The sequence below is a fragment of the Falco peregrinus genome, chromosome 5 (assembly GCF_023634155.1).
Source record: "Falco peregrinus isolate bFalPer1 chromosome 5, bFalPer1.pri, whole genome shotgun sequence".
In the NCBI taxonomy this organism is placed as follows: domain Eukaryota; kingdom Metazoa; phylum Chordata; class Aves; order Falconiformes; family Falconidae; genus Falco; species Falco peregrinus.
The window spans coordinates 19,963,944-19,980,650 of record NC_073725.1 but is presented as its reverse complement, the minus strand read 5'-3'; the positions used below and the strand labels follow the sequence as shown (position 1 = coordinate 19,980,650).

General features: G+C 38.8%; 1 protein-coding gene across 5 annotated transcripts in view; it reads left to right on the top strand.

The window, feature by feature from the left end:
• Nucleotides 1-15,313, top strand: part of STARD3NL (STARD3 N-terminal like) — a 30,261-nt gene extending 14,948 nt beyond the window's left edge. For 2 of the 5 annotated variants that reach the window (XM_055804262.1, XM_055804261.1), the window contains 7 exons: nt 2,678-2,974; nt 5,795-5,872; nt 7,674-7,751; nt 9,386-9,439; nt 9,542-9,659; nt 12,182-12,280; nt 15,244-15,313. In XM_055804262.1, coding sequence (XP_055660237.1) covers nt 2,750-2,974; nt 5,795-5,872; nt 7,674-7,751; nt 9,386-9,439; nt 9,542-9,659; nt 12,182-12,280; nt 15,244-15,296 — 705 coding nt within the window. In that variant the 5' untranslated portion in view covers nt 2,678-2,749 and the 3' untranslated portion in view covers nt 15,297-15,313. The remainder of the gene's footprint in view (nt 1-2,677; nt 2,975-5,794; nt 5,873-7,673; nt 7,752-9,385; nt 9,440-9,541; nt 9,660-12,181; nt 12,281-15,243) is intronic. The other 3 variants (XM_055804263.1, XM_055804264.1, XM_055804265.1) reach the window with 3 other exon arrangements.
• The last annotated feature ends 1,394 nt before the right edge of the window (nt 15,314-16,707 follow it).

The window sequence follows — 16,707 nt, the reverse complement described above, 5'->3', positions numbered from 1 at the left end:
CTTTTCCCATCAAGGCTTCCTGGAGAGGAGGTCAATGCCCCAAACCTGTCAGTGTTTAAGAGGCATTTGGACAATGCCCTTAAAACCATGATTTAGCTTCTGGTCAGCCCTGAAGCAGTCAGGTACTTGGACCAGGTGATCATTGTGGGTCCCTTTCAGCTGAACTGAACCATTTCATTTTCTTTTGTATTCTATAGAATTGTGAGTCTGATGGTACTAATGAAATTAATGGTGTTTTGTGTTCAGGGGAAGATAGGGCAGCATAAATGGTAGTTCTTCAGAAGTTTTACTTACTTTTCAAAATGTTTTTTCTGTCAAGCAACATGAATCCTTGGGTATGGACTAGTTGTACTAGGGAACATTATGAGATAACCATGTTTCTACTCAACTTTATTGTGTACTGTACTGAAATATGTTTTTGCATAGTAAATAGTTAAATGATATGTTCTCTTTTGAGTAGACAGGTGTTTGAGATAACGTGAATAATATCAAAATAACAGATAAACGTGATTTGTAGAATAAGGTTTGGTGGCTGGTATTTGAAACAGAGGTATAGAATAATTGCAGAACAATTTCTGACTTAAAATGTATATTAACATGGGATAGTTGGAGAGAAGCAGGTTCACTGGAATTCTTAATGTGGAGTAAATCTGCATTCATGTTTGTACTGTAAAACTTGGTCCTTTCAGTACTATAACTGTACAAGTGTGGTTAGTTTTGTTAGGGTGTTTTTGTGTGGTTTGTTGTTTTTTTTTTTAAGGTAGAAACCTGATACAAGTTCTGTTTAGCTTCAAAGTTTGTCCACTTGCCTAACGGTGTTTATAAATTCTAATTTGTGCATGACTTGGGGGAAGGGAGGGAGCATGTGTTAACAGAGCTGAGGCTAGTACTTACTGGGAAAAGTCATTGCACAAATCCTGAAGTCAGGTAAACAAGAGGACGGCAATGAGAAATAATGGAGTTGGTCAGTTGTAAATCTGCTTGAAAAGATCTTGAAACAGGAGTGAGTGCCATACAACAATTTCTGTCTTTATTTTCTTCTGATTAATGATGAAACTGATTATCTCAGTCTCATATTCCCACTTCCTAATTTCTGTTGTCATGTGCTCTGCTCATACCTCTTTAAAGGAGATAGGTCCAGTGAAAGGCCTGTCAGCTTTCCTGGTCCCGTGATTTATGGCTGAGAACCACAAGACATACACCTCGGGTTGGCTTTGGAAAGCCATGGGCAGGAGCATCCTGGGGCTGACTGCCGGGCAGGAGCAGAGTGGCAGTAGCCTGCCTGTGCTTGCGCTTGGCCTTGTGCTTGGTTTGACCCACAGCCAGCTACCACAGTGCGATGGTGATGGATAACTGGCTTGGTGTGCCTCTGAATGCTTGTTTATGCAGGCAAGGTCGTTTCAGTTTCGGTGCGGGTTTGTTACCATTCTCATGACACAGCCTACGAAAAGCAGACTTTGAACTACCTAAAGGCTGTTATGTGTGACTTGACCAGGACATTGGGTGTCCCTGGCTGGCCTGCCTCTTCCTTGGCTGTGATGAGTGTGCACTGGCAGCTCCCTGCTCCCTGCTCCACCTTTCTTTTCCCCCTGTGTCCTTGCGTTTGCTTAGTGGTGTGTTACAGATGCCCTGTCTGCTTTTCCTGTTGTGCTTCGACTGACTGTTCTTGCAGACGTGGATCTGAAACACTGTTGGAATAGAAGAGGCAAAGGTTCCTCTTTTTTTTCTGCAGTTTACTGAAAGACAGCCCACACAGCAAGAGACAAACTTTTGGTCTTGAATTTCAAAAAGCTATTCCCTCAGTGTTACTGGAGGTTGTCTGATGTGATCTGTGTTGTGGGATGTATAGCTTAATCTTTTGAGTATTTTACATAAAATTATTTTTTTCTTTATGTTTCCTTGAAGCTTTTGTGACCTTCTTAGTCAACTCTTTCTAGAAGCTTTAATTGGAAAAAAGGTTCTCATGGAGTAATGGAGTGAATCACACATCAAACTGCTCCAGTTTTATAAGAAATTTAACCTGTGTTGTTTTTTGGGTTTTTTTAAAAGCCTTGTAGTCAGAACAGTCTTATGATAATTGCATTACCTTTAACCACTGGGTTGCATACAGATTTTTCAGTGACACCCCATCTGACAATGTAACTTGTCATAGCAGCTGAATTTATCTATAGAGCAAATAGCAGTGTATTTGCTTTATAGAATGATTAATATAGTATACAGGGGGTTTAATGTACTTTTAATCTTTCGGTTGTGTCAGCTTTGGTTGTGCTGGGAGCTAACACTGCCATTTTTCAGGAATGGTGTGTGGAACTTCCTCTAAGTTAGCTTCCTGTTGAGAGCATTTAAATCAGAATTGGAAACCTTGAAGATGCACAGCATCATGCTCTGTATTCATTCATGTTTAATGGTCTCACTCTAACAATGTGGAGAATGGAGCCTTCTAAATCTGGACAGCGCTCCCTTATTCCCACCAGTCTAATTGAACATTAATCCTCTTGTTTCATAAATCCTCCGAGACATGAAGAGAGCCTAGATAGATCCTATTTTAGAAACAATTTGTAAAACCTACTTGTCATCAGTTTAGCAAAAAGAGAACTGCCATAGTAAGATGAAAATACCTGCTGGAATTCTGGGGGGTTTGGTAACTAATGTGTTTTGCTTTTCTTTCTTTATTTAGAAATTCTTCCTGTATGGATCAGCCTTCTAGTGATGGTGAAACTGGAAGACCACCACTCTAAGCAAACCCAGGATGAATCGGGTGCCAGGTGATGCAGAAAATGCTCACAGTAGCCATGTGGAATCCTGTCCTTCCTTGCGGGATGTCCACTCCATCAACCCAGCGCAGCTGATGGCAAGGATTGAGTCATATGAAGGCAGAGAGAAGAAAGGCATATCGGATGTCAGAAGGACTTTCTGTTTGTTTGTTACATTTGATCTCTTATTCATAACCTTGCTGTGGATAATAGAATTAAATGTGAGTTGTCTTTTCAGTACCCTTAGATTTCAATTTATTTGTTCACTTCAGGAGTGGTTATTAAGTTGCTCTTTTCTATCCCAAATTATATGCCATGAATCTATTTAAATTAAAGCAGCTTCTTACTGTTAAGCTTTCAATAACATATGATTGACTCAACTGCATCTACTTTTAGTCATTAGGATACATGATTTATTATCTTCTTATCATTAAACATTTTGATGTTCCTGTAGTCTATGACCTGTGCTGAAGAAATCATTAGAAATCCAGTGAACTTTTCAAGCAGCAAGTACTGTGTGTCTGAATTTGGCAATATGTGTGAATGTTAACAGTATTCAAGAGTTTGCTTTCTGAGTAACTCAAAGTCAGCGATATTTCACTGAGGTGTTAGTCCCTGGAAAGACTTCTAATGGCCAGACCCTTTCTTTTGCTGTGATGTATTTTCTTTGAGGTAAAATTAGTATACTATACATTGTGTCATGTATGGCTGTGTGCATTTAAACAACATAAACTCCCACAGTTGCCACCTTTAAACTCCAGCATTTGTAATTTTCAAAACAAGGCGGTTTTCCTGAAATTTCCAGAAAGCAGTAGGATAGCTGATTTGTCATTATTTCATAAGTAGCATCCCAGTTCTTGAGATGGGTTTTAAGCTATAATCTCAGGTATTCATTTAAGAAAGGGCATACAGGAAAAATTGGAGGAATGAAGTTTCCTAGACAAGAAAGATCTTGAGTAAACATTTTTTGTCAGCATTCCTTTACAAGATAAATAACCTTGGTTATTGATCTGACATTGCAAAGTTTTGGGAGCTGACTGTTCAAGTAGTTCACTGCTGTAGTGAAAAATACACTTTCCAGTTTAATTTGAGAAAGCACACTGTGCTTGCCTGAATGCTGTAATTTTGTGACTGTTGCCCCTCTAGGTGGAAAGACTGTTGTATCCAGTGCATAAAGTTAGCCTGTCTCAGAAAAGCAGCATAGTGTTCTGATGCATTTCTTTTTTTTTTTTTTTGGCCAGTTTCTCAACAGCTTGTTCGACTAAGAGGAGCAGAGTCTGGGTTTGTATCTCTTGTCGAGGATTCAGAGTACAGATTTTCATATTAGTGCTCTCAGTATATTTATAGAATATATATGAATATATATGTATAGAAAATGCTACCAGCTCATGATGTTCCGTTTTGAATGCCACAGCATTAAGGGACTTCAAGATTCTAGCAGTTTTCTTTGTGAAAAGCTTTGTTTTAAGGAGAACATAATAAGAACTGGAGTCCTGTACTGCCAAATGTCAGCAGGGATGAAAAACAGGTGGTTTTTTTGTCTTCAGAAGTCATATTAGAAGCTATCTTTTGATACCTGGGATCTGACACAGGTTAGGGGTGTTTTGCTCTGTTTTTTGAATTGTTTTGTTCATTGGGAAGTCAAATAGCACTGCATTAGGGCTGTTCATCACTGCTGCATAAGTAATGGGACCAGAACTGCTGCCAGAGTTCCTGTAAGTATTGTTTTCCCTTTGTCACTCTTATCCAGTGTGCTTAGGTGTAATTTGTTTTTTAAACTCTTCAGGGATTAGCTCCATGGTAGTTTGAGCAAACCCTAACTCAAGGCTGTGATGGATTTCTGTTCATCTTTATGTTAACATGGTGCGCATGCAGCCACGCAGTGAACAGCTTGGAGGGGGGTGTGTTGGTTTTCCTTATTTATGCTGGAAACAGATGATCACATCTGATGCAGTAAAGCGACCAAGGGGAAGCTATATTTAGAAAGTTATTTGTCAGGTAGCCATAGAGAGGAGGGAGAGGAGAAGAAATAGAGGAAATTTGGAGTTGGAATTAGTCTCAGAAAAACACTGTCCAGCAGTATCGTTGGAAAAAGTGTGCAAGTGTCTAGACTGTAGTGCTTTGAGATGGTGAGCGTATGTTGTTGGCATGCTTTGGTAGCTCCTTTCTTTAAAAGGATGACAGTAGTCAAATTCAATACTAAAGCCTTCTGCTCATAGTTTCCCAGTGCTTTACAGAACTATTTCATGCAGTGCTTAATTACTGAATTTAATATTGAAAACAATGGGATGTGAACACTAAGGTTTTTCACTCCCAACTAAGATACATACTCCTCTCACCCTCTGACCCAGTACATCCGTAATTATTTTCTTACTGACCCAGTTTGAACAGAAAAGTGATAAATCTTTCCACTGGAAGGAAACACTGGCTAAAGATGTAGTTTTGAATCTTCTCAAGCAATGAAAGAATTAAACTTGGGTGTTAGTTATTTGTGGCAGAATGGTCTAACAGTTGTAGCTTCTGTGTTTTTTACAGCGGGATTTTTTTCTCAGCTCTCTTTAAACAAATAGATGTATGCTGAGAGGAGATGATCTGCAGTATGAATTCAGTTACTTTTATTTTCTGTTTGCTAATGTGACTAACTTGGAGGTAGTTTCTAGGTGGCTTTTTGATCAGCTGTTTGGATCCTACTTACGAGGCATAAAATGCTCTGTGAATTTTGTTTAATACCTTACAGTTAATAATTTCTTCTTCCCTCAACAACTTGTTTGCTTTTATTTTGGGACAGTCTGAAATGTAGCTTGCATAGGCCAGGTCATAGTCCTAGGTGTTTTCACTTTGAAAATTGTATATAATCATGAAAACCAAATAAGGACTAATCTTGAAATTGACAATTTTAGCATATATGACCTCTGTACTTAGTTTAGTGATCTTCTTGTACATCAGTGGGGAGCTGTTAATTTCGCCTATCAGATTTGTGTGTATTTTGCCTTCAGTAACTTCTGTTCTAAAGCTGTGTGTGTGTTGTTGTGTCTTTGTAGGTGAAAGGAGGCATTGAGACTACCTTAGAGAAAGAAGTCCTACAGTATGACTACTCTTCTTCATATTTTGATATATTTGTAAGTGTTCTTTAAAAAAAGAAAAAAAGCAGCGAAAGTGTAGTTTTCCCATGTTCTTCCTTCCACAGATATTCCCTAGTTTGAGTCTTGTGAAAGGCTTGATTTTTTTCTTGATAATTTAAACCAGAAGGACTTGTGCCAAATTTCACCCACCTAGGGATTGCCCAGTCCTGTTTTGGCAGCAGGCTCATGGAGCCTGTGGATAGAGATGCTTAGGGACACTTAAATTGCATCTTCTGCTTTGGGGTCACGGAAGAGGAGATGAAAAACTCAGTCCAGAATGGGAGATTGATGTGGCATAAAGATAGTTTGTTAAGGGAACAAGACCAGTAGTCCTCCAGCTGTAACATCATTTTGTTTAAATCGATGTTTTTGTCCATGGAGAGAAATGTCAGTTGCAGTGAGGAGAGTGTCTTTCAGCAGCGCTGTAGCTCTGTAGTTGCAATGCATTTTGCACTGCATGGGCCAAGTTACTGATCTCAAAGTAAAAGCTGTTTCTTTACAGTTCTTCTAAAGGGCTCCATGTTTTTGCAAGATCATTAATTTTACCATGTCTTGCCTGGCAGAGATGAGTTGGTTTGGTATCAGTCATTTTATAGTGATGACTATATTCAGAAATGATAAAAAAACCCCATCCTTGCTTCTGCATTGGACCGGACCATTTGCTGTATCAAATAGAATGAGGTACCAGCTACAAAAATTTCTTAAGCTAGCAAACTAAGCTACTTCTCCCTTTCTCTCTCATTATTTTGCTGGCAGGTTCTCCATGATATACCTTACTGCAGAAAGCAAAAAAGTGTTACCTGTAAATGTTGATGCTTTGCAAATCATTTTGCCCTGTAGTTGAACCAAAGGTTAAAAACGTGTAATGTATAATAATAGACTTTTATTTCCTGGGAAGGGACTAGGTCATTGAATTCTGCAAAATAATTTGTGGGTTTATACAGGTTTTCTTCTGTTTCTGAAACATCTATATTTGTGTAAGATTAAATGAGTTCATTATACCTCTGGCCATGTCCGTCCTTGACTTCTCTTAATTTTTATGCATTTGTTTCACATTTCTTAGATTCTGAACACACCTTTTAAAACAAGTTGGAGGCAATCTATATCAAAAAATAAACAGGGGAATTGAGGGTTAGGGTCCCTGATTCAGAAATCTCATCTGTCTGCTATTGATTTAATTTTCTGGCCTAGAAATTGTGTAACTTTACTGCAAAATATTTGGACCGGCCTGCTATTGCAGACATGTCCATAAAGAATAATTGATTGCTGCAAAGTTAATATTTCAATAAATAAAAAAAATGTAGTACGTAGAAAATTGGTTTTCAAAATTATTCCCATTTTGTGTCAAAAAAAGATGTTTGTGAAATCTTTATAGGTTTTAATGATATTCTTGCACATTAGCACGCTAGTAAGATCAGTGAGATTCACCGTGATGCTCAAGGAATTTGCTGGATTAACTACATCTAGATTTATAGATGCGTAGATTCCAGTTAGTTAAAGTGATCATGCACTTACTTTGTTTAGCTTTCTTACATTTTTAACTTATTTTTGGAATTGCACATACTTGCACATTTGAGCCTGTGTAGGCATGTGAGTGGTGCTGTTTGCTTTACAAGTGGGAAATTACATTCTATGTGTGTTTTATAAGCACACACTCAAATTTGTTTCTTGATAACAGAACTCTGATTGTCCTGTTTAAGTTGTTTTGTAAGCAGTTACTATGTTCAGTGAGCTGAGAATCTTGTGGTTCTTCTATGTTCTGAATTAACCAACAAATATTTTTTTCCTTTCTCTATAGCTACTGGCAGTCTTTCGATTTAAGGTGTTAATACTTGCATATGCAATGTGCAGACTGCGCCATTGGTGGGCAATAGCTGTGAGTAGTAGCCAAGCATAACGGAGTTTTAACTAGAATGGATCAAACACAAAATTTTAGATGCCTCTTAACGCTTGTATGTTAAGAATCATCTTGATGCTATACATAAAAATTCACTGTACAGTAACAGATGAAAAACTTCTGTTCTGGAAGATTTTCAGCCTAAAGACAAGAAGTTAATAGCACAGTGGGTGTGGTCCTTATTAGGTATCATGTTAATACAAATTGAAGACTTATTTTGAATCCAGTATGGATGGCTAGTCTTATCTGCTTGTTACCTCTGACTTGTTAATGAATATTTGAAATATATTTGCATTTGAGATAGTGAACAGTATTCAAAAAGAATTAGCGTTACTGTACCAGAGAACCAGCTGTCCGTTAACTCCCACATGCTTAGGTGCCAGCCGTTGAGCACTAGCACCTGTATTGCTTCATAAAATTATTGAGAACTGTAGGCAATCACAGTGGCTTTGAGAAAATACCTGTAATGCAGCTGTACTGTGTGGATGAGAAAGAAGCCAAACCTGATGATGTTCGTACTTCCACCAGTCAGTACTATAGATTAGAATACAGTGGGTGTATTGCTGGCTTACTGTGCTATAAATCTTGGACTTTTTCCCTTAGACTGTGGTAGGTGCATGTGGAACGTGTTCATGTGCAATCACACGCCATGATTGCTTTTTAAATGGCGGTATTAGCATGGCACAAACACATACATAATAGTAACTGCTGTTTTGATAGTGGGGTTTTTAAGTGCGTGCCTTGCGAAATCCCTTACTCTTAGCTGTGTAGCTTTAGAGTCTTTCTTCCAATGACATCCTCCAACTTGATGCAGTTGTTTGTGAGGTGGTGAGACTGAAGCCATCGTGGTAGTAAGCAATTAGATATATAAAGCTTCACTGAAGGTTTTGCAGAAGCCGTTAATCTTAAAATCCCACCTGTGCTTACCAGAAGCTAGTTAGGTTCTGCTATTATTTAAAGAATTGCTGGACTTGAATGCGCTACTAGATGTGGGAGCCTTCCTTAAGTGAACAGTACTCTCCCCTGCTTTTTTTCTGGGTTTTTTTTCAGACATTTTATGCAGCCTTCCATTTTTTTAAAATATGTCAGGGAGTATCAGGTCTTCAAAGTGATTAATTTTTCACAATATCAGTGTGTGAATTAAAATATTAATTCAAATTTACTTCTACAAAGATGATTTGGCATTTGAAATGAATCTTTTATTTGTATGGCAGTGAAAGGCATTTGGAGCAATTTGTTTGCTTTTTCCCAAACACATAGATAGATTTATTATTTTTTTTAAGGGACTTGGAGAATGCAATACTGGATCTTCATTATACAGCAAGATCACAGTTTATATAACTGAGCATATGTGTAGCATCTAAACCGCCTATTTGCTGTATGGAAATCAGGATTTGGAGATGTCTGTATTAAAAGTTACTTTTATATGGGGGTTATTTTAATAACACTTTTAAGTGTACCATACTTGTTACATTTTTTTTTTTATTAATCTATGATCTTGCTGTTGTTGGTAAATTTGGTAAATATTTAAAGTTACAACTGATAGATAATGGCAGAAATAAGAAAGTAAATCCATTTATTAGTCTTAACTATTCTTACCCTATCTCTTTCAGTTTACAACAGCAGTGACCAGTGCCTTTTTATTAGCAAAAGTAATTATTTCACAGGTATATATTCTAATCAAATGTTTGTTTTACTTTGTTGTTTTCTTGAAACCAAGATTCTTCAGGGTAATTTCTGTAATGTTGTGTGGTTTTGTTTCCTTCAAGCTGTTCTCACAGGGTGCATTTGGCTATGTGCTGCCCATCATATCCTTCATACTTGCCTGGATTGAAACTTGGTTCTTGGACTTTAAAGTGTTACCGCAAGAAGCTGAAGAAGAAAACAGTAAGCTTTTGATATTTCCCCTCAGCCGCTGCAGCAGTTGGCAACATTCAATCCTATGTTATCTGGCTGAAGAATGCTGCTTTCAGCTTCTCAAAATCTGAAAGGCTGTGGGAAAAATTAAATAGTAATTCCTTTTCTGGAAAGGAACATACGCCTTCAGAGAAGTGGAGGTTTAATTAATTGAGGGAGGCAAAGTTGAAAGTTGCAAGGGCCAGATCAGCAAATTGTCAGGCACTTGGGAACGTACATATTCTGTATGCTTAAGATATTTAAGAAGATTTAACTGTCTGGAGCTTGTAAAAATTTATTTTCTGGGTAATGCATTGAGTAGGTATCTTTTAGGAAGAGTAGACACAATAACTAACTCAATGTCACTAACTTCTTTTGAGGTGGAAAAGGGGAAGCAGAGAAGTATTGTGGAGTGTCTGCTTCATGCACAGACAGAATGAGACCAGAGCAAATGTGAATTTCAGCCTCTTTGAGATGAGGCAGCGGGTCATCTGACACTCGCTGTGTTCAACTAAATGCGGGAATCCCATTGATTTAGTTGAAAGAGAGTATTGCTTGAGTGGTGAGGAAAAGAAAGCATAGATTTCTGCTACAGATGTTTTGTGAGTTTCAACAGCAGGACAGTAATTGTACAGTTAACCTGTTGTGAGCAGGAGAGTAACTGTACAGTGAACCTGTTGTTTGTGCATCATTACCTGAAAAACAGGACGAAACACTGTTGGAAGGGCATGTTTGCCTGTTATTAGGTAAAAAGGAAAACTGTACATGGGCATAGATGCCTCCATTTTTTTTAGTGCTCTGAAATGCAATCTTTCTACTTTGATCCCTTCCCTCTTTTCCACCACTCCAAGAAAGAAGAAGTTGGTTAAGTGGTTTTTTTTCCTAGAGAAATGGAAACCTAGGGTAACTTTTTATCCTCCCCTCTCTTTTGAGGGGTGTGTGGAAATACAGCTGCATCACACTTCTGTCTCAATAGATAAGAAATCTGGTTCAGAGACTTGTGCATTTTTTAGAATACATATTCATATTTTGATACATACACGTGTAAATACCTGATGATTATATTCGTGAAATCGAGATATTATTGCTAAATCCTTGTGGGTGTGATTTAGTGACGCTTTCTTCATTTCTACTGAGCTTGAAATAGATGGTGTGTATTTAGAAAGACATGCTTTTTAGTTAAACTCTGCATATTTCCCAAAAAAGGTGCGGTTATACTGGAAAATGCTGATTTCAAGCAATTAAGTCAGACAAATGATAGGTATGTTTGAATTGGGTTGCATGGTGATACTTATATAGTGCCATATTTGCTTTTAAATGAGACAGACAATGAAAACAGATTTTAATAGGTTTTGCTTTTTGAACAGGTGGGTTTTCTCTCCTGTGTCTGATGGGAGTGAAAGCTGACTTTTTTCCACCTTACTGTTCTGTTTTATTAAAAAAAACCCGACCAAACAAAGAAAACCCACCACAGCAATTTTTTTGCCCCATGCAACAGTGCTCATAATTTGGAGAGGTTTTGCCTGTAACTATAAAAATAATAATAAAAAAGAAAGACAAAGAAAAAAGGGCAAAACTGTCTTTCCACTGGAGGAGACTTCAAGCTCTAAAAGTTTCCTTCTGTGATCAGGATTTAAAGCTAAAATCCAACCAGTATGTGTCTTCTAGTATCCTGTGACTCATTATTAAGTATGGAGACTAACCTTCATCTTTTGGACAGGGTGGATATATAAGTAAAAGAGATGTCTCCTTTGGAGACTTTGAACTGGTCAATAAGATAAATTGGTATGTAAAAATAGTAGCTTGAGTTGAAAAGAGGTTTGGTTTTTTATTTTTAAATAACTGCTGCTACCTCAGATAGCTGTCCTGATTCAGGTAAACATCAAGGTTTGGGGCTCTTTTTTCCCCCATCCGTCTTCATGTGGCAAAGAGCAAAGGATGCTCAGTAGCCTTAGGTTGACCTGAAATGCCATCTTGGCCTGTTATTATTAGAAGATTTGTTGATGGCAGTAAGGATGAGATTAATTAGTTCTCTTCCAACCTCTTTTGTTTTTTGTCTTTGTCGTTAAACACTAGAATAGCCCTGTGTTATTTCCAAGTAATTTTCCTGATGTTAGATGAAATTGAGCCAAAATGAGTTGGAGCTTGAAGTAACTAGGTATGTTGAGACGGGCAGGTGAAAGCAGGTCATTAATGAGGAGTCTTACAGTGGCAAAGTGAGAAAATAGTTTATTTGGTTTTGCATGGCAGCTCACTGATCATTAAAAATGTATTCTAGAGTTTTAGTTACCCAGTGAATATTGATGAATTTACATATGGCATGCTAATCATACAGTTGCACATAGCAGAAGGAAGGGTTCCTTAATTCGTGTGTACAGTATCTCTGGTTTTTGCTAGTGTGTCTCCTTATCTGCCTGAAGTTATACAAGATTCTTCGTTGGTACTTGATCTTTAAAATGCTGTGTGATAGCACTGAGGATTGTTTTTTGATTTGTTTTGTGTTTCCCTTTTAGGATTTTTGATAGCACAGGATGCTTCTGAACGAGCAGCTCTTCTTCACCCAGGAGTCCTCTCTGACGGGCAGTTCTATTCTCCTCCTGAATCTGTGGCAGGTAATTACGTTTGCATAGCGAATGTCTTTTTGGTATTGACATTAAAGTCCTGCATATTTCACCCCTTCAGTGGGTAAGGCAGGGCAAGGGTGAAGGGAAAAAAATTAATTTCCTTTTTAAATGAAAAGCGTACTTTGCAGTCCTAAAATGACAGATTCTTTTTTATTTAGTCATTCAGTTTAGTTACTACCTATCAGCTGAATTACAATACGTGTAGTTAATGGAACTTCTGACATGACCTAAAGTTGTTAAAAACAAGGTAAATCTTAAAGAAAATGGTACCGCTGCTGAAAGGAGGCGGTTATTGTTTGTTTCTGCCATTGATGATTTTTGTGGGTCCCTTCCAACTTGAGATATTCTGTGATCTTTTATTTGCTAGCAGTAGTGTTTATGCAGGAATGCACTATTTAATCCAGCCTAAATTTGGAGCTTTATAGTATCTTGGGATAGGGGACCTGAAGCTGCTCTAAAGCAAACTGCAATGTCGGTCAGAGGCTCTTTTCTTTTCGCGTAACTAAAAGAAAAAGCCCTCTCTGTCTAAAAAGGCTAACGGTGTAGGTGTATTAACTTGGGGGTAAGTGTTAATTACACTTTACCTGCGCATATCATGTTCTTTGTTCGGCTTGAGGTATGAGCCAAGTAATCAAAAAAAAAAAAAAAAAAAGTAGTAAATACTGCAGGACTTCCAAATGTGTTTGCAGGCATTTCAAGGAAATGAGTAATTTCTTCATGGGTTGAGTAAATTTAAGTTACTTGAGGACTCGGTGTGAACCCCCAAATCCTATGTCAGGCTTTTTACACTAAAATGTAAATCTCTTATGTAAAGCTATGCTGTGTTATGCAATATATTTCAAATATTAATATCTGCTAGTTGCTACAACTATGTTTGCCTGTCGTGCATTATAGAGTTACACATGTTGCTGATATTTTTCAGTTTAATGGCTGTCTCTGTGGTTGCCGAGCATCTTGGCGTAATGAATGTCTTAGAGCTCCATCTAGGGCTGACAAAGCATTAAGACAATGTCAAGTATAAATAACGATTCAAAGTGAAAATACATTTTAGTTAAAGCAGTGAGTCTATCTTGAGGAATGACGGTTGGAAGTAGTATACTGGATTCAGCCTGGGATTTTTTTGGCAATAGCATATACAGTGTGAGAGGAAGTGTCAGTGGAGCTCGCAGGTTTTCCTTGGTAGTTTGGCTAGGTCAGTGTGAGCTATCGTGCCTCAGCACGTGGGTGGTGGCTGCAGGGAATGGCTGCATGTAACCTGGGTTTCAGTAACAGTGCACGTTCGTTCTCCTAGTCTGCCCTAACTGCCGAGTAAATTTAAGCACCCTTTATGGGTATGAGAAACAAAAGAAACAGTCAAGTGAATATATCTGAACTAAAACGCACACACTGGTAGTCATAGAGTATTCTGAAACTGTTAATGTTGTGCTCACCATTAAATAATATGCTCACCATTAAAAATATGTGCTGCAAAATTCTGCATTTCTTTCAGACAACACAACTATGGATTGTTCTAATAGAACAATTTTTGGTCAGTTTGCCTGACATATTGATTGGGAAAATGTTTAGAGATAAACTATTCCACATGACCGTGCAGAAGGGAATAAACCCTCTGCAGACATGGCAACATGTCCAAAAACAAGTCTTTGCTGTCAGGAGGTGACCTTTAAAACAGGCTCTGCTGGAATTTTCAGCGTATTTATCTTTTTGTCTTCCTTGAAGGTGCACGTGTCCACTGTCATACCCTTTTCCATCCACTTCTTTATAGAGGTTGACCCCTTCACCTTCAACATTAGACTTGGTTGCCAAGTAGGAGGTAGCAAGCGGAAAACCAGTCTGGAAAGAGATTTCTTCAGTTTCTGTACAATATAAGCTTCAAGATGAAAGGCAGGTATGCTATTCCAAGAAGAGAAGACTTTAGAGTAGTTTGGCCAAAAAAAAGGATTAACACTTCTTTCTTTTTTTACTTCCTTGTCAAAGAGAACGTGCATCCATAGTTCAGCCCTAAATTGATGGCAAAAACCCAAGACATGTACTCACCTGTTTTTTTTTTCCCCTGTGTGCGAGTTTCATTTAAACTTCCCAAGACCAGTATGGCAAAGTGCACGGACTGGTAATTTCTTCAGCGGTCCCTGACAAGGGCTGACTGCTGCAGGGACTGACAGCTGCCTCGGGTGTGGGCAGAGGCATCTGTGGCTTGGGCTGGGTCTCCCGAACTGCGGCTCAGCACTGATCACCCTGTTTGCTTGGTATCTTCGTGCTCTCTCTGAAACAACTGCTCCATTAAGCCACTTTCCTGCCAAGCAGTGCCTCCAGCAGGAGCTGCCTCCGGCAGGAGCTGCTCCAGGGTCGCAGCCCTGTGACCAGCTGGGTCTTTTTTGGGGTCTTCCAGGGCTTCGGCAAGGTGGAGAGCTGAGAGCAGGCAGGGGATGAGGAGAAGAGAACTGGGCAGCGGGAGGCAGAGGGAGCTGTTAGGTTTCTGGCTTAGTGAGACAGTGTCTTGCCAGAACACTAGATGCTGGTTTACAAATTGATGTCTGTATTTCTGGCTGCTTTGGAAGTGTCTTCTGAAGTTGTTTTCTAAAGAGCAGGATGTGGCAAGTGGGAAAATCTGTTTGTCAGGGAGCAAATGTGGAGTTGATTGTCCAGAGTGTGTTGTAGTGACAACTTGAAGCACTTGCTACCTGAATTCCTTGACAGGGTAGGTATTCAAGAATGATCCCAGTGCTGGGGTTTGGGTTTGGTAACTGTTTAAAAAAAACAACCCTTCAGTGTGAAACATCTAAAAAGATAAGAAATTTAAAATAAAAAGTAAATATTTTTACAGGAAATAGTTGCTTTGAATTGCCTTTTGATAAGCTGTTATAGCGGTGGTGTGCTGCTTTGTGGTTTGTTTTTTTTTTCTTCTATTCTTCTCTCAACTGATCTAATGGCATTCTTGTCTTCCTTTTCAGGATCCGATGAAGACTCAGAAGAAAAACAAGACAGTGAAAAACCCGTCGTATAGCAAATACAAAAAAGCAGGTAAGTTCCTTTGCACAGCACCTGAATATTTCTAAAAATACTTTTTTCTTCTTCGTTCCTTCCCAACTAATTTGAATGGTGGGCTAACTCTTAGGAGCTCACCATCTTTGAATGCAGCATGTCTGCCTTAGCAACCTTGCGGCAGGAAATCCTGCCAGGCTGTCGAGAGCCTGTAGTTGGGGTCCTCTGCTCCCCAGCTCTGCCTAACCAGAGCCCAGGGGGCTGAGTGCGCTGTTTTGGAGTGCAGCGGGAGAGGCTGCAGCCTGGGAACATAACACCTCCAGCATGTATTTGTTGGCTGTCCCGGAAAGGGGAGTGGCGGGCCAGTTGTGTAATCTCTCCTCGCTTCTGAAAAAAGGAGCATTATTCCTTTGGAGATGGCAGGGCAGGAGTGCTAGGAAGAGATGTTCCTGTAGTTTAGGTCTAGGACAAGTAGACACATCTCGAAGACTGCATGGGCAAAACTACTTCGGTACTTCCCCTCCTCAGTCTGGTTAGTACTACAAATAGGTTACAGTGGAGCCACTGCGTCTTAAACATTTTCGTAATGTATTTTGGTTAAATATAAGAGATTATTTCCTTATTTTGGAAATTACTTGATTTACTTTAGGAATTATCTTGCCCTATGCTTTCACTTCACCACACCGGGCAAAGCTCAAGCTATGGGGGGTATTAAATGTTCTTGAGAAGCTGAAGCTTCAGATTTGAAGTCTTCTAGCGCTAGTCTGGAAGGGTCGGTGAGCTTTTCTTTTCTGCCTCCTGTTTTCAGTATCTGTTTTCTTGACTCACACCTTGATGCATCCTGACTCGTGTAATCTGTTACAGAAAGAAAATCTCTGAGGGGAGTTGTTGGGGTTTGGAAACTGGCAACAGAGTCTGTGGCTGACTTGCTGGTGGAGCTGCTGACAGGAGAGTTTAGTCGCTAGAAAGCAAAGGGAACAGTTCCCACGTACTGTAATACCTCACAAAGATGTACCTTGTTCACATATGTATATTAGGTTGCCTCCCAGGTGGTATGAAAATATTTGTCCATAATGTATTTTATTATTCAGTGATTCCTGAAGTTGATCTTCTAATGACTAGATAATTACTGGGAAGTGTTGTTTTGTGTACCTAATCAAGAGATTGATAATATAATGAAGTAAAACTTCTCTGTGGTGGAAGTATATTTAATGATTGTTGGGACTCACTAGGAAAAATTATTTTATGTTATTGCAAATTTGTCGTTAGTTTTACGTTTACTTTTTTAACTCCATGCATTTTCTTTTGTAATGGATATGTTCACTTTCTAAAATAAAAATGTTAAAATATGGGTAATGCATTATAGGATGTTGTTGCTTTTTCAGCTGGAAATACGCATGTACCACTTTGGGGCAGCAAAGATTCCAGTTTGC